The sequence below is a fragment of the Triturus cristatus genome, chromosome 11 (genome assembly GCF_964204655.1).
Source record: "Triturus cristatus chromosome 11, aTriCri1.1, whole genome shotgun sequence".
NCBI lineage: Eukaryota > Metazoa > Chordata > Amphibia > Caudata > Salamandridae > Triturus > Triturus cristatus.
The window spans coordinates 396,634,974-396,658,696 of NC_140594.1; the positions used below are offsets into that span (position 1 = coordinate 396,634,974).

Here is a 23,723-nt window from a genome sequence, read left to right on the forward strand (position 1 = left end):
CCTGTCCATCTTCAATATTTCCTTTACCCATGGTTTCTTAGCTGCTTGTTTCTTGTTGTATTGTGGGGGATTCCTACTCGTGGCGTTTGGTGTTGCTCCTTTCACCTTCACTTTGCACCTCCTTCATCTGTTTAAATGTTTGTATTTACTTACCTTTTCACTGAATCGCCCGTCTGGGCTCCAAAGTAGTTGACACAGAAAACACACTACAGCAATGGTGAATACCTTACATAGGAGCCCTGTCTTTTGTTTATTTTTGTCTCATTGTTGTTACAATACTTATTATTCTATTAATTATAATATGTTTTGTCATATTTTTGGGCTATACCTAACCTAGTATTTCACCACGTGCCCTGTTTCATTTTTTCTCTGTACTTATTTATTTTTCATGAAAATGGTTTGTCTATAGAAATCATTTCATAAGAAAATTGGTTATTATTTGAGGAGAATGTGAGTCGTTTCTAAGTAAAAAGCCCCCAAATCCTGTCAGGTCAAACACACAGATTCAATACTTTAAAACTGTCCCCAACCATTGTACCTATGACACAGAATAAACATGCTTAATTTTGAAAATTGTGCAAGCATTTTGCAACACAGAGTCAAAAAGTCTAAACACAATACAATAAATAGCTCACAAACACTTCCTAAGGATTATAAAAAAAACAATAATGAGAAAAAATAAACCAAAGCCACTAAAATCCTGCTTTGGGGGCAAGAGATATGAATTTAAAAATATTTTAAAACAAAAAACACCAAAAAACAGTAAAGTGTCCATCAGAAATTACTGTTACTGGTTGACTCGGACAATGGTGCAGTTTCAGGCTGATTGTGATGGAGCCAATCGGGTCGACCCGGTCAAAGTTTTTACCTTCTAATTTGGCCGATTATGCCATATTTTAGGTGTCAGAGCACATACACTCGAAAGTGAGCAGCAGTACCTTAGTACACAGAGCTAAGATTGTGCGAGTTAAAAAAACAGGATCATCAGCCCTCAAAACATGGGGGTGACCGCGCAAAATGGGGCATGCTCTTGCACATTGGTATTTTGTGGACATGGTTTTCCACGCGTAGACATCACTCCAAATGGAATGTAACTAGCCAGGAGTCGTTGGAGTGGTATTTTCCATTTCAGAGTTTCATCAGTTTGAGGTAGTCCTGTGAAGTAACACTGCTTATAGCAACAACCAACCTCATGGCAGCATTTCTAATCCCTTTTATTTTACTTACGCCATTTATAAAAGAAACCAACCTTACGCAGACAAGTCAGCCCTGCTGCGAAGCTGCTAGGCCACATACTCTTTGGAAGAAAACATCTCCAGATGCATTTTAGGATAGTGAAAACACTATTTTGAAGTGTTTTTTTTAGATATTTCCATCACAATATTTCCCTCTTTTCTCCAACTCTACTAGCCATATAGAAGTCCTGTCTGGCATCGGCTTCAATTGGCTTTTCCACAGCTTTGTCAGCTTTCCAGAATTACCAATCTGACTTGTGACTGACTATCGCTGCCCATTTAGTCTCCAAAAAACAGTCCTAGGATGCCACGGACTCTTCCCTGTCCTACCAGCCTATTAAAGCCCCTCGCATGACAAACAGCTGATTTGTTTCCAGTCCTGGAGGCCTCTGATTGACACCAACCTGACAGAACTCACTCTGTCCGAAAAACCCAGAATTTCTGAGCCCCCAGAACAACATATACCTGAAATCTCCTGCTTGCACAGCCTTTGAGAGGCACCCTAGTGTCAAGTGACTGACTCTACCCCAGGCCTAAAGGGCTTTCAGTAGCAGCAGCCTGCGAGGTAATCTCCCAGTTTTCCTGTAGACTGGTCGGCCTAGTGGAACGTGAAAGCAGCGCCCCACCTCCAGTCCTGGGTCTGTAGAATGAACTATTATTTACTTTACTTTCATTTCTATTTTATTTTGCCCCAGACGCTGATTGGCTCGGGTGCTGGAGAGTCTGCTGGAAGTCTAAAGGCTCCCTTCGGGGAGAACAAGGAATGGAGGAGGAAAGATGGAACAAACCAGCTGCGTGGTGGCTTTCAAATCAAGTGCAAGGCCTGCAAATACGTATTCACGTATTTGAAAAAAAAGGTCTTTGATGACCAGAGCGATGTGAGTATTCAAGCGTGAGACTGTGCGTGAAGTACCCAAGCCCTCTCAAAGACCCCGCCTTAGGAGCGGCTGAATGTATCCCATCCCTGAGTCACGCAGGCATGGGCGTGACTGGTTCTGTATTCCTGCAGCCATGGTGCATGGATTTTTGTGGGGTTTGGAAAGACACATTTCAAAGTTTTTTGTGTGAACCCCTCTCTGAAAGTTTGTTTGACATTATGAGGGCTTCGATTAGCAGTAAAATTTCGAACAGAGAGCCCCAAAATATATCGTGCCCAGGGCTCCATAAATTGTTAAAACAATACTAGTTCCATGTGTGCGTCCAGCTCTCGAGGTGACTGGCTCAATATCCGTGTTCTGACCCTGTCAGCTATACAGTCAGGGGCGGCTCCTCCGCAATTGCGGAGAAGCGTCACCTTACTAGCTCAGAGCCAGCAGCTGAAAAATAAAACGATATTCTATCATCGTTTTATTTTTCAGCCGTTGGGTCAGCCAGCGTGTGTAGGAGGACAGAGCCAGGGCCATGGGAGTGGGAGGTAGACTGATTGCGCACTTCTAAGTGTGCACGTGTGTTTGGCCGGCCGTCTCAAGCCAGCCAAACACATATGTCCACTTAGGTTTCTCCAACACAGCTGTATTGTGCAGCCGGGTTGGAATAACAGCACAGATTCCCTAATCTGAGCTGAGTGTCAAATGAGCCCGCTCAATACAATTACAGCGCAGATCACATAGCATGAGAGCAGCATGGGGATGGCACAGGGAGTCTGTGATGCTGTCCTAGGCAGAACACGAGGCATGACGTGGGAGGTGGCCGTCCGTTTCAGATAAGCCTTTTAATGAAAATTATTATCAAACTTCCCCCTCCCCATGCTCTCCCTCCTGCGCTCCCCTCGTGTTCCCTCCACCCACCCTACCACTTTTTGTATGTGGCGGCCGCCACTACATACCATACAGCCCTATAGGATATAGGACATGGTTCTGTACCCCAAGACCTTGTGTTCATACAGTCTAAGAAAGCAAGCTCTGTTGACCTATATCAACCCCAGGAGCAGTCCAGTTCTAGAGGTGGCTGTGCATCCCAACGCCAGTCACTTGAGCCATCCAACCCAGGTTTTGCCTCCCTTCACTTAATATCAGCCCCCCTCCCCTTCAGAGTGAAAGCAATACAATTAATATTTTACAAATAAACACATGCATGTGATTAAACCTATCTTTTGTTCATTGTCTGCCTGTTCCCCCGATTCTCTTTCACCTGCTGCAGGTAGAGATCAGAAGCGCACTGGACAAAGTGTGCAACAAGGTAGTATTTCTTCTTAGGAGTCCCTGCAAAATGGTGACAAGGAAATACAGGGATGCGATTATACAGGCTTTCGAGAATGAAGAGGATTCAGCAACGTTCTGTGGCAAGTTGAAGCTGTGCAGAAAAGCAGGTGAGGATCATTCGGGGGGCCTTGGAAGTGATTCTCCTCCAGGAGTCACAGGTGGGTTACACAAAACATTGACCAGATGGGTAGAGACAGAAGCTGATTTCTCTGAAGCAACAGGTGCCTGTGTTCATTCGCTCAATTTCTAGGCATGTTAACAACCACTTAAGAATAATGACAGAAGTAGGTGCAGTGTGCACAAGTATCTACTCACTTGTCTTAAACACTGCAAAACCTCTGGGTTCTGATGACATTCACAAACCGCTCAACCTTTGCCCATGTGGATTATGTAAGGCTTTAAGTGGGATAAAACAATGGGGAGTCTATATAAAGGGCGTGGCCTATATAATTAGGAGCATTGCTTAAACATGTGCACTAAGGGCCTCATTACGATGCCGGTCTAACGAGCATCCGACCAGCATCTTTTCTGAAACGGGACCGCTTGACAAGGAGTCGGAGGTCCCACTTCCCAAATTATGATGCAACCGCCTTCAAGGCGGACGCAAAGTGTATCTTTCCTATTGCGACTTGTGATGCAGGCCACAGCACAAGCCACAATAGAAAAAATACACGGTTGAAACATCCATGCGCTGTGTGGCAGAAACCATGCGGTGCCTCCCACACAATGCACGGATGTTTCATGGGCACTACTGGTGCCCTCCAGGGTCCATATCGGAGTCCCATGAGGTTCAGGGGCCCTAATAGGGGCCCCTAAAGTCCTTTTCCATCTGCCTTTCTATGGCGGTCGGGCTGCCATAGAAAGGAAGAGGGAAAGGGACATAGTAATCCCTATGGCAGTGCCTGAGCAGGCACTGCCACTATTGTAGGGATTATGGTCCGTTCAATGGTCCGAAGGGCTCCTTGAGCCCGTCGGAAAGTGACGGTCAGTCCCTACGCCAGCTGTTTCCACCCACCGCACAAGCTCCAATTGAGAAATGGAAGTTTCTAACCGTATTAGGGCCTCATTCGATGGCGATCGGAGGCCGTTTCGGTGGAGGAAGCGCCAGACCATAGGTCGGCGGTTCCGCACATTGAATTACGATGCACGGTCGGAAAGTCCCATTTCTCAATGGGAGTTGTGCAGCGGGCGGAAACTGTCAGTTGTGGTTCAAACTGCAGCGTAATGAGGCCCTTTGTGCGGTCGTAATCTGGTGTGCGTAACCGGCGATTTATGGTCAGGTGGTTCCTCCACCGAAACGGTGTTGGTCGGAGGCAACTCGGGTCTTAACCAGTCTGGTAGGGAAGGGAACCACATTGGATTTTCTGTCTGTTCACACATATTCAGGTATTGAATGAAGATATACCATGGGGGGAAATCAACAGGTAGCCTTCACTAAACATTTGATGATCTCTATCTGGTAATATGCTATTTCACACATTATGTGTGTTCTCCTTACTAGCAACACTTTCCACCTCTGCAATGGAAGTAATCATGACACAAGCGTTCTACCTCTGGCTACTGGCGAGAACCCAGTGGGTTATTAGACTCTGTAAAGACACCACATGGTTAATACTTGACTACCTCCTTCAGTTAGAGTTAGCTCTATTTGTCCCTGTCAATTCTCTACTGCATTTGATTTGCTGTTAACATAATTCACACAAACTCTTAGGACCACCTTAGGATCCTTTGACCCTTAACTTGTGAGAAATTATTTCTTAGGTTTCACTAGCCTCTTTCATTGCATCGATTCCTATGATAGGTTGCGCGCTCTCCAAGGAATATTAGTGAGTGACTGCTATCCTGGAAAATTGAATTTTTTTCATTGACTCTCCTATTTACTACAGGGTAAGTAAAGGAGACCGCACACCACATTGTGGCCGACACACAATGCAGCTAGCATACTTCGGATAGAATTTTCACTCCGATACTTGGGCAACGCGGGTTTGGGCCCGTCCCTCTCACTGCCACCGCAGACCCCTGTTGGTTGCAGTGACGGGGGCGCGTCAGAATTCAGACAAGCACCTCCCCTCCAGTCGGCATGGCATGCCACTGGGTCGGGGCTGCCGGGGTACTGCCCACCGATCCTGGTGATTAATCCCGACTCGGGCTGTCTCGCTACCTGCCTTTCCACAATGGAATTCCCACATAGGCGCATACACACCCACATTCAATGGGAACTCTCCAATGATTTTTAACCCTGGCACGTTAATTGCTAGCAACAATCCATGTGATACATGAGCTCCTAACCCACTACAAGATGGTGCCCACGATCCCCAGCTCATCACTGCAGAACTTTGATCAGCAATTAATCATGCCGTGCCGCCTGCCTTTCCACAATGGGATTCCCACATAGGCGCATACACGCCCACATTCAATGGGAGCGCTCCAAAGATTCTCAACCCTGTTACATCAATTACTAGCAACAATCCATGTGTTATATATGCTCCTAACCCATTACATGATGGCGCCCACGATCTCCAGGCCATCACTGCTGACCTTTGATCAGCAATTAACCACTTCATATGGACCACCTGTCACCAATTAGTGCCGGATGGAGTGTTTATGTACCAAACGACCACCTCCAAGTCCACACTGCCGAGGCACATGAGAAGGAGTAGGGCATTGGTGAAGTTCTCCAATGGATGACTTGAGTACTGGATCTTTTGCTGTCCACCATGTGAACGGAGGTTATAATTCCTCCCCCGGGGCTCGCTTACAATATTTAAATTTAAGTTTTACATCCCAACAGCACGTTACATTTTTTTGCGTTTATCTCAGTGTTTCTCTTGATGAGGTGATGACATCACCCTCATTGAGTGAGTGTTTTCCTCTTTTGACCACAGTGTATGAAACCACCACCTATATGATTTTATATGTGTGTTACGTTTCTTGTCTAACTTGGTTTCTATCAGTACTTGTTACTAATCACGAATTCACGCATGCTAGTATTGCATGCCTCTACAAGTACTATACAAGACTGCTCTGTATGGCGCTATTTTGTGATTTCTTTTCATAACTTCCTCCCACAGGTGAGTGATTTTACATTTTGCAGGTACACTTAGAGGGTACTTAGTGTTTGGACACTACTTGTTGCATCCTTGGTCCCAGACACTGTGTAGATTAGTTATTAAATTTTATGGTCCTAAAGAATTGCCCTAGATCATTTCTTGACCAATTGACGGCATGAAACATTTTGACCTTATAAGTCACCAGGGATCATTGCCCCCACTGATGGCATCACGTTTTTAATAAGTCAGACATACTCATGGATTAAAATTTGATTTGAGACTTACCTAACCTTTTTTAATTCACTAATCACTACATCCACACCCACGTTTCCTCAATCTACACAAAGAGCCCTTAAGTTGCACTTCACATTACAGCTTTATTTATTTATTTACTTGAGTTTTATATAGCGCTGGCTAGACACTGGAGGTATCAGAGCGCTTTACATGAGGAGCGTTATATAGGTTACAAGTTACACATTGTTACAGAAGGTACGTCAATTACAAGTTACATTCGTTGGTTCAAGGCATGTAGAGGGTAAGGGGTAATATAAAAGGGCGCCAGGGAGGGAGATTAAGCGGAGAATTGGCACAAGGAAAAACAGAACAAGTAGGGGGAGAGAGATTCAGGGGAGAGAGGAAAGGAATGGGGGAGGCAAGCAAAGAATGAAGGAGGGAAGGGGTGGGGAGTAGGAGACACAGCAAGGAGACGAGGAAGTAACTGTGTCTGATGTCCGGCTGGGTGGGAGACGGCTCCCCGCGGTAAAGGGATCATTCCCAGTCTTCCATTTTGAGTGATTCCCTTGTCGCTGTGGACTCTCTCAGTGGGGTCGCTGAGACTCCAGGGCATAGATGCTGGATTACCCCCAACAAGGGGAGAGGAGTGCTTTGGTCATGAGCACATTTAGAAGAATGAAAGAGGGAGGAGGAGGGGGAGGGGGTAGGAAACCCAGCGTGAACACAGTGTCCGACTTCCGGCAGGGTAGGAGACAGTTTCCAGTGGTAAGGGGATCAATCCCAGAACTCCACTAAGTGAGACTCCCTAGTCACTGTGGACTCTCTCAGAAGGGTCTCTGAGACTCCAGGGCAAAAATGCTGGATCCATCCCCAACAAGGGGAGTAGGAGTGCTTTGGACAAGGGCATACTAGAGGGGGCCATAATAGGGAGTCAGGCTGGCAGGGTTACATAGGTTTCAAATTAAACATTATTACAGAAGGTACGTCAATTTCGTGTTAAATCCATTTGTTCAAGGCGTGTAGAAGGGTAAGGGGATAACGTAAAAGGGCGACGGGGAGGAAGTTTGAGCGGAGCATAGGCACGAGGATGAACAAAGCAGGTAGGGGGAAAGAGATTCAGGGGAGAAAGGAAAGGAATAGGGAAGGCAAGCAAAGAATGAAGGAGGGAAGAGGTGGGGGAGGGGGTAGGAGACACAGCGAGGAGACAAGGAAGTCCAGGCTAGACCCAGAGGTATCAGAGCGCTTTACATGAGGATTAAGGTGTGTTACAGCGTTAAATCAATTGCAGTTACATTACAGTTAGATCCGTTGCTAGTGCATTCAATAAACATAGAAAAACCAAGATGAGGAAGAAAACAATGTTTCATGTCCAGTCGGCCCCTCTGCTCACCTTTGCGGACCACACAGGGCGTAGAGCTGAAATCGCCTGACCGGCGCCATTTTGAATATAGGGACATCACCCAGTATGTGATATTGGGCAAACATACTGGGGACCAGGAGTGTGAGTATAGGTAAAGTGAATGACCACTCCAAGATGGCCACTATAGTTTGTGAAGGGAGCAGGCGCATTTCTGTTTCAATGCTCAGCAGATCATCAAAACCTGGGAAAGGAGCAGGCCCATTTCTATTTCCATGCTCAGCAGATCCTCCAGATCAGGGAAGGGGGCGCCATCTATGGGATCGAGAATCATTATAGTTTAGTGGTGCAAGCGACCAAGCCCTGCGTTCTCTGAAGCTGTGGTGTGGAGCTAGGCCTGGCAATCTGCTTGCAGTGATCTCTGGGTCTTTTGTGACCACTCTAGTGTCCTCCAGGGCCGGACTGGCCGTAGCGGGCACCGGGCAATCCCCCAGTGGGCCGCATGGGTGGGGGCCGGTTTTGGGCCCCTGGGGGCCGTTTTTGTTACAGGGCCGTTTTTTGCAGCTTAACTGCAAAATCGGCCCTGTGACAAAATCGGCCGAAAACCGGCCCCGGCAAAGAGCTCGACGACACCCCCAAACCCCAGGGGGGCCGGCCGAGCACTTTGCCAGGGCCGGTTTTGGTTCCCAGTCCGGCCCTGGTGTCCTTATCCCGCTGACGGGGTAGCACGGCCTCAAGGGGGGCCCTCACCGTGCAGCGTTAATGTCCCATCCTTTTCCCCCCAGATAAGTGCCTCGGCTCTCCAGTGGACTTCCAGCTTGCTTCTTGGTCGTTGGGCCTCTATGGCCGCAATAGCCCTCCCGTTGGGAGCAGCTGGGTCTCTTACTGATTACGCCGCTGAGAGCTATGCAGGGCGGCCGTGTCCTTGAGGAATTCAATATCAGGCGCGGCCTGAGCGTCAGGACAGCCCGAGCTATTTCTGCTGTCCTTCCCTGCCACCTCACTTATCTCGGCTAATGCCTTCTAGGCTGCACTTCTCCCCAGGGGGTGGGCTTGCTTCGTTTACCCCTGTCAGGCACTCACCCGTGGCAATAACATAATTCTTACATCAAGGTAAAGACATACCATGCCATAGGGCATTTTATTTGTGCTCCCAGTGGTACTACAGCACCTTTATTAGCTCAACATCTGCACATTACTATATTCAGTGTTTTAATCAGAAACATACCCACCTCCCCCACACCCACAACCACCACGCCCTACCTTAACCATTCCTAGTAGCGCCACTATGCCCATACACAGGTTTAATTTTAACAGGTGTGTGCTGGAATACTTTTCAACAAAAAGTATTCAAACATGCAAATTTGCGGGAAAAAAATAAACAATACCATAGCAGGGTTAATAAATTGGCCCAGTGAAACTACATTACCTTTACTAACAACACATACCCACGTTACAAATGTCCGTCTTATAATCAGCAACATATGCACATCCCCCACCCCCACCCATACCATGCTTAACCTTACGAAATCAAAAAACGAGCCCCTGCACTCCCGTTACCACCACTATAGTCATAGATAGCGTTAATGTCAACAGGTGTCTGCCGGAACGCTCATCAGCAAAAGCTATTAAAACTTACAATTTTGCAACTCAAACATACACCATACCATAAGACGGTTTATAAATAGTCACAGTAAATGTAAATTGAAATTGTAAATTGATACTTGTATAGCGCACTACTCACCCGCAAGGGTCTCAAGGCGCTTGTACGAATACCGCTGTGGAACCCATCCTGGCTTTCCCTGTGAGGCGTCCACTCCTGGGCACCCCCAAGGTGGAGGCCAGGCATCCTTAGCGTTGTGGGGGCCATTGTGGAGATTAAGCAAGCTATTGCCCAGAGTTGCAGAGTGGGACTCCATGATTGGAATGGCACCGAGGCGAGAATTATCAGGTCCGTGGAATTTTTGAGCCCAAGACCCGCCGAGGCGGGGAATTGAACCCTGGTCCCGGGCTAGACTTCTGCATCAGGGTCTGCCGCTCTAATCATTGAGCCACACTTCTCCACCAGTACCAGTACACCACCTCAACACCCGCCCTTGCTTAACTGTACACAATAAAAGAAAGAGCCCAAGCAAACGTAGAAGCGCCACTAAAGCCATACACAGCCTTAACTTCAACAGATGTCTCCTGGAAAGCTCATCAGCAAACCATATTAAAACATGCAAATATGCGGGTAAAACGTATACCATGCCATAGGGAGCTTTATAAGTGCTCCCAGTGGTACTACATCACCTTTAGTAACTCCACATCTCCATGTTACTATATTCTGTATTTCAAACAGCAACATAACTACCTCCCCCACACCCACCCCGCCCTTGGTTAACAGTACGAAATCAAACAGAAACCCCTCATTCCTAGTAGCGCCACTATGCCCATACACAGGCTTAATTTTTACCGGAACACTTATCAGCAAAAACTATTCAAACATGCAAATTCGCGGGTAGAACATAAACCATCCCATAGCACTGTTTATAAATGGGCCCAGTGAAACTACATTACCTTTAGTAACTACACATGCCCATGTTACAAATATCTGTCTTATAATCAGCAACATACGTACCTCCCCCACCCCCACCCACACCCATCCCTTGCTTAACCTTACGAAATCAAACAACGAGCTCCAGCACTCCCGTTACCACCACTATAGCCATACATAGACTTAATGTCAACAGGTGTCTGCTGGAACGCTCATCAGCAAAAGCTATTAAAACCTGCAATTTTGCAAATCACACATACACCATACCATAAGACGCTTTATAAATAGTCACAGTACCACTACACCACCTCAACACCCGCCCTTGCTTAAGTTTACGCAATAAAAGAAAGAGCCCCACAAACGTAGAAGCGCCACTATAGCCATACAGAGGCTTAATTTCTCCCGAAAAGGTCATCAGCAAAACGTATTGAAACATGCAAATTTGCGGGTAAAACATATACCATGCCATATGGCACTTTATAAGTGCTCCCAGTGGTACTACATCACCTTTAGTACCTCCACATCTCCACGTTACTATATTCTGTGTTTCAAGCAGCAACATAACTACCTCCCCCACACCCACCCCCGCCCTTGCTTAACAGTACGAAATCAAACAGAAACCCCCTATTCCTAGTAGCGCCACTATACCGATATACAACATTAATTTTAACAGGTGTCTGCCGGAACACTTATCAGCAAAAACTATTCAAACATGCAAGTTGGCGGGTAAAACATAAACCATCCCATAGCACTGTTTATAAATGGGCCCCGTCGAACTACACCACCTTTACTAGCTAGACATCTGTATGTTACGAAAGTTGTTTAAAGTTAGAGTGTATAGCAGGGTATGGGGAGTGTAAACAAAGTTCTAATTCCCAAACTTTTCATATAAAGTCCCTTTACTGTATCTATATTAAAGATATTAAATGGAATGAATAAATTGACGAGTGTCTCAAAAGTGATAGTGAAGCTCACCATCAGTAAAACACTTCAACACCTACATATATCCGCGACAGCGACACAGCCTGACAAATAGTATCACTTATAATCACATGTAGTTCTCTACTGTCAACAAATTCATACAGAAAATATACCGCACATTTACATTTTTTTTTATCTCACACATTTATAAAGCATCTCTTCTAAAGAAGCACTCCCCAACAGACAATAATTAATATGTTTACTACCATATATTTTAGTATATCTACCTTTTTATTATTCACTAGTCAGAAACAAAAAAAATGATTAACTATACCCAAATGCAAACCAGAAACCATATTCTTATTATATCTCAACTTAGTATCACATGATTCAAACTATGCATACATATAAAAGGAACGTATCACTTTTCCTATCTCCATCTCCTCTCCATGTAATCTCCAAACACTGTACACGGCCCCACTGTACAACAAACTACCCTGAGTTACATTCAAACCTACCTCTCAGTGTCAAAAATAAGACCACAACCTGCATTTCGTTGTATCGCTTTTAACTGAATAACACATACGTCTCCTACCACCACCCCCACCCCACTATTTCCACAAAAAGTATCAGTTCAAAACGTGCGACATTTTCTTTATCTCCCCAAATACATTAAAAAGTCAAATTAACGCTGTACCTCATTTTCAAAACAATACAGTCCTATAAAGATGACAAACTGCACTTCTTCTCTGTGAAAAATTCCTAAACATATATAAAAAAATACTTATATAACAAGAGCTCAAATTTTATGCATATTTTATGACCAATATGAAACACCACACTTTACTAACACTATATTACTTTCAAATAAAATATACTTTCAAAATTAAAAACATCACCTCAAATACTTAATCAAAACTATAAAACACAGAACACACCTTGTTCATTTCTAACTCACCTTTGTAGTTGTTATCCAGATTTCAAATGACACACACATACAATTCTCACTTTCTCACATAGTACATGTAAAGCTCTGACTTCATCAAGAATGAAACCAGGAATGGCACAATTTCTCTGTGGCTCCACACATAAATACATGTAAAGAACAAATCAGAATACTTAATTCCTTCAACGACATTCCAAAACTTACCTCCGTTGGTTAATTTTGACTTTTCCTTCCGAAAAGCTACTTATTATTCTGCGCCACATATAGGTCACAAGTTCAACCTATTTTATCACCACACTTTCTGGAACCTTCTACGACACCTGCAGGTTAAAAGTTCATCATTTTTTTTTAACCTAACAATATACTTTGCAACATTTTATCGAACATTTAACGGCACGTGCACGTTAAAAGTTCACACTAGGGGTCAGTAGTTCATCAGCTTTATTCCCAACTCCAGCAGCACCTCACCTTACGCCCCCAGCGCTATCAGACCCATAGGAGTCAGTGCTTTCCACTTTCCAAATACCAAATTCATTTCATACACACAAATGTACCTTTGCACTCCCTATATAACACCCCCTAAGCACCATACACAAGTTACAATGTTCGAAACAAAAGTTCCTCCAAGTAGCTATAACTACATGCTGACACTACTTGCACAGATGTGGCACAGAGGCCAGAGCACATGACTGCACAGCATATGACACACAGTTTGGGCTCATGCTTTCATCCCCGAGTCCGGCAGCATCTCAGCTTAGCAGCATGAGACCCTACACATTACCTCACATATTTTCCATACCCCAGAACTTTCAGACCAGTACGGGTCAGTAGTTCGTCCTAGTAGTTATAAACACATGCTGACACTACATCCACAGCTGTACTGCAGCGGCCACGGCATATGACTCCACAGCATAAGACACACAATTTAGACTCACTCTGTAATCCCCGAGTCCTGCACCACCTCACCTTAGCAGCATCACACTCTAGGCAATTCCTCACTTAATTTTCGTAGCCTAGCACTTTCACACCGGTAGGTATGATTAGTTCACTTAGTTCACTTTGCACCCCTTCTATAGCACACCCTAAACACCCCACAGAGGTTACAGTGCTCCTACCCTCCTATTTCCCACTTTTTGCACCCTTTTCCCCCTTACTCGCTTCAACGGAATCACAAAATGGCGGCCAATACTTCCTCCTTCCATGAGACTCTAGACAATAACTCACATATATTCCGTACCCCAGGACTTTCACACCACTACGGGTCAGTAGTTCATCCTAGTAGGTATAAACACATGCTGACACTACTTCCACAACTGTACTGCAGCGGCCAGGGCACATGACTTCACAGCATAAGACACACAGTGTGGGCTCACGTTTTAATCCTCGAGTCGCGCACAAGCTCACCTTAGAAACATCACACACTAGCCAATACCTCACTTAATTTGCGTAGCCTACAACTTTCACACCGGTAGGTATGATTAGTTCACTTCGCACCCCCTCTATAGCACACCCTAAACACCCCACAAATATTACACTGCTTCTACCCTCCTCTTTCCCACATTTTTTGCCCTTTTTTCCCCTTACTCGCTTCAACGGAATCACAAAATGGCGGCCAACACTTCCTAGTTGCAAATGCTCACAGCGCTCGCAGCCAATCAGCAGCAACTTGTGCTCGTAACTGTAAATTTCGATATTTCTCAAAAACTACAAACGGATTTACACCAAATAAACAAAAGCGTGGTTTCTAGACCAAGACCCTTCTCCCTGCCAAATTTGGGGTAATTCTTGTCTAAAGTTTCCTATGGAAATTAACATTGAAAAACAACGTTTTGGGACCCCCTTTTTTCTCGGCCCCTCCTGGACGAATCACCCCCAAACTTTCAACATAGGAGCTGATCTCAACAAAGAATTAGTTTTGAAAATAAATCTTTTACGAAGATTCATCAATTGGCGCCAAAGTTATTGCGAATAGAATGTTGCCATTTTCCTATAGTTACTAGGTCCTAACTATACCTCCTACTGGCAACCGCCAGTAGGATATATATATATATATATATATATATATATATATATATATTATCTACTGGCGGTCGCCAGTAGATAGTTATAGTTAGGACCGAGTTTCCATAGAAAATCTGAAAATTCTATTTTGAATAACTTTGGCGCCGGTTGACGAATCCTCGCGAAATTTTCAAAACTAATGGGGCGCTCCGTTCAGCTCCTACCCTGAAAGTCTCGGGGTGATTCGTCAAGCGGGGGCCGAGAAAAAAGGGGGGTTCCAAAACACGTTTTCCCCATGCATTTTTCCATAGGACCTTTAGTCGAAGGTACATCCCGAACGGCTGAACAGAATTACTTGAAATTTGGCAGAGAGGTAGTCCTCAGGTCAGGGAAGTGCCTTTTGCAGGTCTGGTGTCAATCTGTTCAGTAGTTCCTGAGAAAATAGCATTTAAAAGCATATAAATATCTATAAGCGCGCACCGTGCGCGCACCGTGCAAGCACCCTAACGTGCGCGAGCGTAATTCTGATTGGTGGTTACATGTTAGTCAACGTTCGAATCGGTCGAAATCAGGAAGTGTCGGCTGCCATTTTGTTTGTTTTCAGTGCGAGAGTGAAAAAGGAAGGTGGTGAACGTGAAAAGGGGGCAGGGTAGAGAGTTCCTGACCCCCTAGCCTTTGTCAGGGGGTCCCTGAAGGACCCTGAAGGCAGAACATTTAAAAAAAAAAAAAAATTTAAATCGCGGGGGTGCGCGCACGGTGAAAAACCATAACTAAATTAGCATTTAAAAAACCGTACAAATTCACTGAAAAAACCATAGGTTTCACACACGTTATAGTTAGGAATTAGCATTTAAAAAACCTTGCAAATTCACTTAAAAAACCATAGGTTTCACACATGTTATAGTTAGGTGGATATTTCACTCGTAAAAACTATAAGTCGCGCGACCGCCACTCTATCACAAGGATGATGTCATCAGTGATGTCATGAGTGATGCCACTGACCATGTCATGAGTGATGTAATATGTGACGTCATGAGCAGTGGATTGCGGGCGCGCGAGTTATAGTTATCTGAACTAACTATAACGGGGGAATTTCATTGGTTGCATAACTGACTAAGATGAGTGCTGGAGTGTCAATGTTGATATTGGTGTATGAGTGCATTTGATAGTGTTCTATTGATCAGTGACAGCATGTATGATTGATTCTATGGGTGAGTGAGTAGTTGTGTGTGTAGACCTATGAATCAGATCCTTTTTTCTTATTTCGTGTCAGCTGCGTATTGCTAGGTTTTGCAAGAATTGATACACTTGGTTTTGTTTTTGTATCGAATAAGATGTTTGTAAGATTTTCAGGCTTCCATTAGTTGTGCCTCACCCTCCTGGGATATTCTTCTATTTCTGAGGGTGACGGTAAGTGCTTTCTGTTTTTCAGCACATTTGTCGTCATACCAGTCGTGATAAGAGTCTTGGACTATCATCTTTCTTACTTGTGTTTCTTGGTCACTATAAGTGGTTATAAGTCTCATAGTGTTAGTACTGGCTGAGTTCGTAGGTTGAGTGGTGACTGAATTGGATTCACTGATTGTTGCAGATAAAACCCCGTTACTGTTAGCCTTTAGTAGCGCAGTATCTAAATCTTTGTTGTTGTAACCTCTTTTCAAAAATCTTTGTACCGCGTCAGCTTGGCATTGTCTAAGATCAGTTTCAGTACTACAGATTATTTTTATCCTTAAAAATTCTCCGTAGGTATACTCCTGATGAGGTGTCTGGGGTGGGCGCTGAGGGCGTGTAATGTGGAATTTCCAGCTGTGACCTTCCTGTGCAAGTTGGTCTGTATTCCATCATCATTGATATAGATCTCAACGTCTAGGAACTGAACACTATGACTGCTGATTTGTACTGTGAACTGTAAATTTAAATTATTATCATTGATGTTATTGACAAAGCTCTCAGCTGATTCCATAGTTCCATGCCAAATTACACAGATGTCGTCAATGAAGTGCCACCATTTAATAACGTGTGCATCATACAGCTGTTTATGGGTATGCCTGAGGACATGCTCCTCTCACCAGCCGACATGCAAGCATGTGTAGCTAGGAGAGAAACATGCCCCCATGGCCACCCCACGCAACTGGTGATACACTTCCTTATTAAATAGGAAAAAGTTGTTTAGTAAACACAGTTCAATCATTTGCAGTATCATTGCATTGTGTTGATGACATTGGATGTTTCTAGAGTCTAGATATTATTTAACAGCTCTCAGTCCATCGCTGTGTCTGATGCTTGCATATAAAGAACAAATGTCCATCACAATCAGTAGATATTCATTCTTCCAGGTTACCTTCCTTAGTTTAGTGAGAAAATGCCCAGTATCTTTAACTAAAGAAGGTAAATTCTCTACGAAGTCTTGCAAATAGTAATCTACATATTTAGAAGTAGCTTCGAGCAAACCTTTCTGGGCGGAAATAATCGGGCGGCCTGGCAAGGGGTTACATTTTTGTGAACCTTCGGGATTAGGTAAACAACAGGAGTGATTGGATGGTCATTTTTCAAAAAGTTGTACTTGTTCTTGCTGAGCAAACCTTCACATTTCCATTGTGCTAAGTGTCCAAAGAACAGTTCTTTTGTGTTTTTCAAGACTTGTTGTGTAACCTTTTTATAACCTGCAGTATCAGTAAGGTGGCGTTTCGCTTCCTGCATATACATTTGTCTCGGCCATAATACTATATTTCCACCTTTGTCTGCATTATTAATGATGATATTGTCAGCCTCTTTAAGTTTGCACATTAATTTAGAATATTGAATATATATATATATATATATATATATGTGCGTACATATATAGCCAACGGTGAATGGCAGTTGTCTGTGGGCTCCAAAACACTATTGGTGCTTGGTGAATTGCGAGACTACCACCAATGCCACCAAATATCCTGAGACTCTTGAAATTTCCCATAGAGACAAATTCCTTTATTCAGGCCAAAGTACAAACATTGATGTGTTTCGGACGCAACTAGCCTTGGTCACAATAAGTGACGCCATTTTTCCTTGGTGTATATACAACTTTAGTGCAACATCCATCACCTTGTCTGTCCCTACACATCAGCTAGGTTCAGCTCAATCTCATAATCTGGTGATCCCCAGGTACAAGAAACGTGCTTGGGGTGGTAGACGTTTGTTGGTTGGGACAACTAAACTCTGGAATTCTCTTCCCCAAAGGTTAAAAGACGAGAATCACCTGTTGGCTTTCAGGAAGGTACTAAAGACTAGGCTGCTTAACCAACTTTAGCCAAGATCTTGTGACTTTCGTTTGATCTGTTGAGACTAGCGCCTTGACACCTTCCGGTAATTGGTTTGCGTTTTATAAATCTCTTTTTCATTTAATTTCATAGACATAAAAGACATGCTTCCTGCTCTGATAAATATAAAGATAATTCATCCTCCAATATATACCTTTCTAAATTTTATTTTATAAAGTCAATCATAATTGTCTTGAGGTTGTCAAATTTATGATCACTCACTCATTTGCAGGGTAATCCTCCCAGGCCAGAATCACACATAAGGGTAACTTGGATTCAAGTGCTCCCACTAACTCCTATATCACTGGGCCAATTAATTCAAATCATGCTCCGTACATATCATACTGACCATTTTAAAACAAAGTGGCTCATGTCTCAAAACATTGAACAAAAATAATGTAAAGCTTTGTAAATTACAATAGCTCAAAAATATCTAATTGTACATTGAACTTCTACATCATGCATTTAAATGGTGCGCCTCCAAATTTCTTCTTTAGCTCTCAATCCCACCCAATAGGGCAAAGAAGAAATATATTATTTCCGTTCAATGTTTTCAGCCATGAGCCCCTTTTTTTATGGTTGATGTTGCAATAAAGCTGGATATACACCACTGGAAAATGGTGTCACTCATTGTGAACAAGGCTAGTTTAGCTGAAATGCTTCATTGTTTGTACCCCTTGACCTGAATAAAATGATGAATTTGCTGAACCACTTCTGGAGTGCAGGTCTTTTTTTGGAAAAAATTGAGAGAAACAGTATGTATATACATCTATCTATCTATCTATCTATCTATCTATCTATCTATCTATCTATCTATCTATCTATCTATCTATCTATCTATCTATCTATCTATCTATCTATCTATCTATCTATCTATCTATCTATCTATCTATCTATCTATCTATCTATCTATCAGCATATTTTAATACAGTTATGTTCAATTAGTTGGTGAAATGTATTAGCTTACTTATGTTTATCTTTGCCAACTATATTCATATTATATATAATAATGCTGTAAGCATTCCGTACCTTGATACTTAGGACCTGACTTGGGGATCGGCGGATGGGTTCTCCATCACAAACGTGACAGATATCCCATCTGCCGAATTACCAGTGTCATTGTATATAATGCATGTGTAATTCGGCGGACGGGATATCCGTCAGACTTCTGATGGAATGTCCCATCCGGCGAACTCTAAATCAGGCCCTTAGTCTTAAAACTATGCTAACCATCCCACCTCACCAATCTATGTATGGTTATTGCTGCTAGATAAACATTTCTGATCCAGGTCTTCCTTTGTTAAATAAATATTAAATTAATTTGTCTGATAATAATGCTGTTTATTTCTGCGTCCTCATTCGTGGATCGCTTATGCGTGTTCCTTTCTGGTTTGGCGCAGAGGAAACTGATGTGGAACTCTCCTATCAGGAGGACCCAAAGCTGTGCCTGCAAGGCTCCGAATACTGGTGCCAGAGTGAAGAGACGGCCTCTCTATGCATGAAAGAAGATTACTGCATGGGTCTCTGGCAGAACGTCCCTGCAGAGGTAAGTGTTCACAAAATAATTCTCACCCTGAAAAGTTCTGCTTCGTTATTTTTTCCTTTGGCACAGAGGCTGACTTAAATGTTTTGCACAGACCAGTGCTTAATTTGAGCCACTGGTATCCGGTGCTCAGCACCAGCACTTAATCATCGCACTTGTGTTTTTCATGAGCAGTTAAGGACACATTTATGGTAGGTAGGGAGGAGTAAGTAATTTGCCCAGAATCACAGGATGTTGAGCCAACACCAAGTCAGCAGCTCGGGCCATTATGCCACAAACCCTCCCAACTTTCATGGTTAGTAGTTGGTTCTGTTTATGGCGCCGCTAACAGGAGAAATGGGCTGGTGCAAGCTGCCACCTGACGAAAGCCCCCGGCACTTTGTTTTTTTTTAAACAAATTAACCACTGGCACAGCTGTATAACTGGGTTGTTTTCTGATATTTTATATGGTCATTCACAATTTGTTATAGTGACGTTGTCTATTTTTCATGCGGTCTGATTTAAAGATGGGGGGGTCAATTAAAGATTCTGACGTGTTGCCTACTCTGTGCTGCTTGTGAATGAAATGCAGTATCACAAAGGAAATGGTCTCAGAGGCATGAAAAAGTACTCCTGTCACCATTATTTGTCAAGGTGGGAATATTTCAAGATGGCGACCAAAACTTCAAACGGTGGTTAGATGTAGGGAAATACGTCAGAGGCACACAGTGTGTCCTGTAGAAGTGCTTTTGTTTGGCCTTACTATAAGGTATCAAATGATCAGACAATATATTAAAATATGTAATTCTTATATTGACAATAATGGCACAGTAAGCAAATAACAAAGCATGCTACCATTTTTTTCATAGGCACAAAACAAGCACTGTTTGATTTTGGCATGTCACAACCATATACTTTTGAAAACCACTGTCATCACAAGCTGCACGCTGATGTACACCACAGGCAATATTCAACTGAACTGCTTTCTGTTTATTTTCATTAAGCCATTTATATGTCATATGATGCATCAAAACTTTCTAATGAGCGTAGCTGATACACTGGCCAAGGAAATTCTTTAGGTCTCGTGCTAGCTGCGACTTTTCGATTTTACCAATATTATATGTATAATATACTTACTTATAGGGACTTTCAAACAGCCTTCTTCATAGATTGGTTTGCTGGTGTGTCATTCACAGTTTCCTTCTGCCCAGTACAGCATGGGGCAGTGGGTCAGCCCACTGGATCTATTGTCTAATAGTGTGAGTGACAGAATTCTGCCTTTTTACAAAGAGCACTTCCAAAACCACACAAAGTAGTAGTAGTAGTAAAGCTTTATTTCGATATAGAAACATATCATAAAAGCAAAACATGACAGCATAAAAACAATGGTCGAAACAAAGCAATTTACAATTCATATTACCATTAAAAACATTTCATATTTACACGGGATAATCTTAAAATTTATGAAAAATGAAAAAGGGACACTTTACTGTATCGTCAGTTGTTTAGCAGATCTTATGCGCCAAGCCCAGCCTAGGAATTTAGCCAAACAAATGGCAAAAAAGGGTCTTGTATCTGAGAGCAGTATTCTTATAGCTTCCAGATGTGAGCGAGTTCCCAGGCTCCTACAAAGAGGCTTCAACCACCTCCGTCTAGGGGCCATATAGACTCGACACTCAAATAGAAAGTGTGCGACAGATTCGATTTTTAGCTCGCAGAATGGGCAATAGGGTACAGTTTGCAGTGGTGGTTTCCAGGTAGAGGTAAACTGACATAAAGGTAAGACCCCAACCCTGAATTTAAAATATAATGCCCTATCATGTGAACTGTGAATCAAGTCCAAATATGGTTCTCTGGAGGGGATATCTTTGACCATCAAGAAGTTGGCAACAGATCTTGGGTGATTTGATTTACCAAGTCTCTCGTTATCCACCCAAGACCAGTAAGCCTTCTTCAGTTCTTGTTTAGGAGGTGCTGTTTTATTTTCCCACGCAGCTCCCAGACCGAGCTTGTATAATGCCCTCTTGACCTCTCTGAGCCAGGCGATCTTATGCCAGCCAGGTAAGGACAGTACATCTTTTAGGGCGTCTGCATAGCTGTGGAGTTCGGGGACGTTCCAAATTCTAGACCATAGTAGTAAGGGGCGTAATTTAGCTTGCTCGCAGATTGGACGGGTACCTGCGTCCAGCAAGAGGGGGATTGTGGGGGTGCTCTGGGGTAGCCTCATCAGATCTTTGTGAAATTTATTTTCTAGGTGGACCAAAGTATCCACTCTCTGGGTACCCCAAAGTTCTGCGCCATACAGTGCTGCACTCACAACCCTACCCCTATAAATATCAAGAAGTGCCCCAATAGGTTTTATGGAGGAAGCACGCTGCTCTTTAAGTAAAGCACCAACAACCCTCTTATGGGTTAGAAACACTTTTTGGTGATGGGCCTTCCAGCTCATACTATCACAAAGACGTATGCCTAGATAGTCAAATTCTTTGACCCGTTCTAATGTGACAGAGTCTAGAGTGGGGGGTTTAACAGATTTCTTAGGGGGGTTGAGGACAAGAAATTTGGTCTTGCCAATATTTATGGCCAGTCCCTTGGTGTCACAGAAGGCCTTGAAGCTGGAAAGTAGTGACTGTATGCCTGCAGGTGATTTCGAAATCAGGAGGGTGTCGTCCGCAAACAGGAGCGTCGGGATTTTCCTTCCAGCCAGGGATGGTGCATCTGCAGGATGTTGAAGAAGGTGCTCCACCACTCCATTGACGTAAAGCGAAAACAGAGTGGGGGCAAGCACACACCCCTGGCGGACGCCCCTGTCTACTGGAATACACAGGGTTTTTTCTCCCTGGGCACCCCATCTGATTTGGGCAAAGTTGTTTTCATGGAATTTTATCAGCAAGGCCAACAAATAGGGAGGTAGACCTAACTCGTCAAGGACCTTCCACAATAATGCTCTTGGAACCAGGTCGAAGGCTGTTTTTAAGTCTATGAAGACTAAGTATAAGCTGCCCCCTCCTAGCACCACTACCTTCCAATAGAGCATTAAAAGGCGGAATGTCTGCTCGACGGTGCCTGTCCCTGATCTAAAACCCGCTTGGAAATCAGACAATATCTGATTTTCATCCACCCACTCCAGAATCCTGCCCAATACCACTTTCCCCGCTACCTTTTGCGTCGAATCCAGAAAACTGATGGGGCGGTAATTGGCTGGGTCTTCCCTGCTACCCTTCTTGAAAATGGGGACTACTTCAGCGCCCCTCCAAGAGTCAGGGAAAGACCCCCCCAACATAACCTCATTAAGAAGAGCAGCAATTAATCTGCTCCAAAATGGGGGATTATTTTTTATCAAGTCGCCCGGGATCCCATCAGGTCCTGCCGCTTTGTTAGAAACAATACACCTGATTGCCTTCTCTACTTCCAAGGTGGTAAATAGGACTTCATTTGGTGGGAAATCTGTGAAACTGAGCCTTGGGAGCGGGTCTGGTTGCGGAGGCCCTGTCTGAGCCGAATACAATTTCGAAAAGTGGGCAAACCAGGCAACACCAGGGATATTACAAGTCAGTTGTTGATCAATGGGCTTGTCTCTTGATCTTAGCAAGTCCCAGAACCCCTTAGCATCTTTCCTTGTGCTCGCCTCCGTTAGGTCACGCCAAAAGTTGAAATCATATGTCCGCTTGGCCTCAGTCACAGTTTTCCTATAAAGTTTCCTTGCAGACCTGATGGTAACTTGGTCTTTTCTTTTTACTGCAGCAACAAGATCACCCTTAGCAAGTCGACACTTGGCTGTGAACCACTTTTCACTTGTTCTCAGGGCCCCCTTTGAAGCAGTTCTGGAGCTGGATTTGGGAATGATGAACAGCCCACTTAGTGCCGTTACAGTCTCCGTAAATAACGATAAAAACATCTTGCTATCGCTATTCGTGCTATCAAGCCTAGATTCAGCCTCTAGTAAGATGGTTTCAGCTTGTGACATCCTAGCCTCATCCGCTGAGACTCTTGCCCATTTAAGACGTCTGCCACAGTTTGAGGGAAGAATCTCATGTGAAGCTTTCCATAACTGATTAGTAGCTTCTTGAGACCCAGTTTGCCAGGGGACAGAAATGGTTAAAGCGAGAGGGTTGTGGTCGCTGTCACAGGTCTCTATAACCTCCATGTCTTGATGATATGGCCAGAGGTTATAGTTGAGCATAACAAAGTCAATTCTGGATGAGTGGCCCGTCCTATTGTATGTATGGGCACCCATGGGATCTGATTTAGAACGCCCATTCGTTGCTCTCAAGTTATGCTCCATGCAAAGAGCATTTATATCGATCGCCTTTTGTGTCCATTTAGGGATCGGTTCGAGGTTCAAAATAGGGATGCCCCTCCTGTTATCCTCCTCGTTGGTATCCAGAATATCTTCTTTGGCTAAAGGCTCAAAACAGCAA

General features: G+C 43.8%; 1 protein-coding gene across 1 annotated transcript in view; it reads left to right on the forward strand.

Annotated features, from left to right (window-relative positions):
- Positions 1-23,723, forward strand: part of LOC146784279 (uncharacterized) — a 203,977-nt gene that overhangs the window by 164,684 nt on the left and 15,570 nt on the right. The window contains exons 18-20 of the mRNA XM_085635303.1: positions 1,931-2,113; positions 3,375-3,543; positions 19,181-19,326. Of these exons, the coding sequence (XP_085491429.1) occupies positions 1,931-2,113; positions 3,375-3,543; positions 19,181-19,326 (498 nt within the window). The remainder of the gene's footprint in view (positions 1-1,930; positions 2,114-3,374; positions 3,544-19,180; positions 19,327-23,723) is intronic.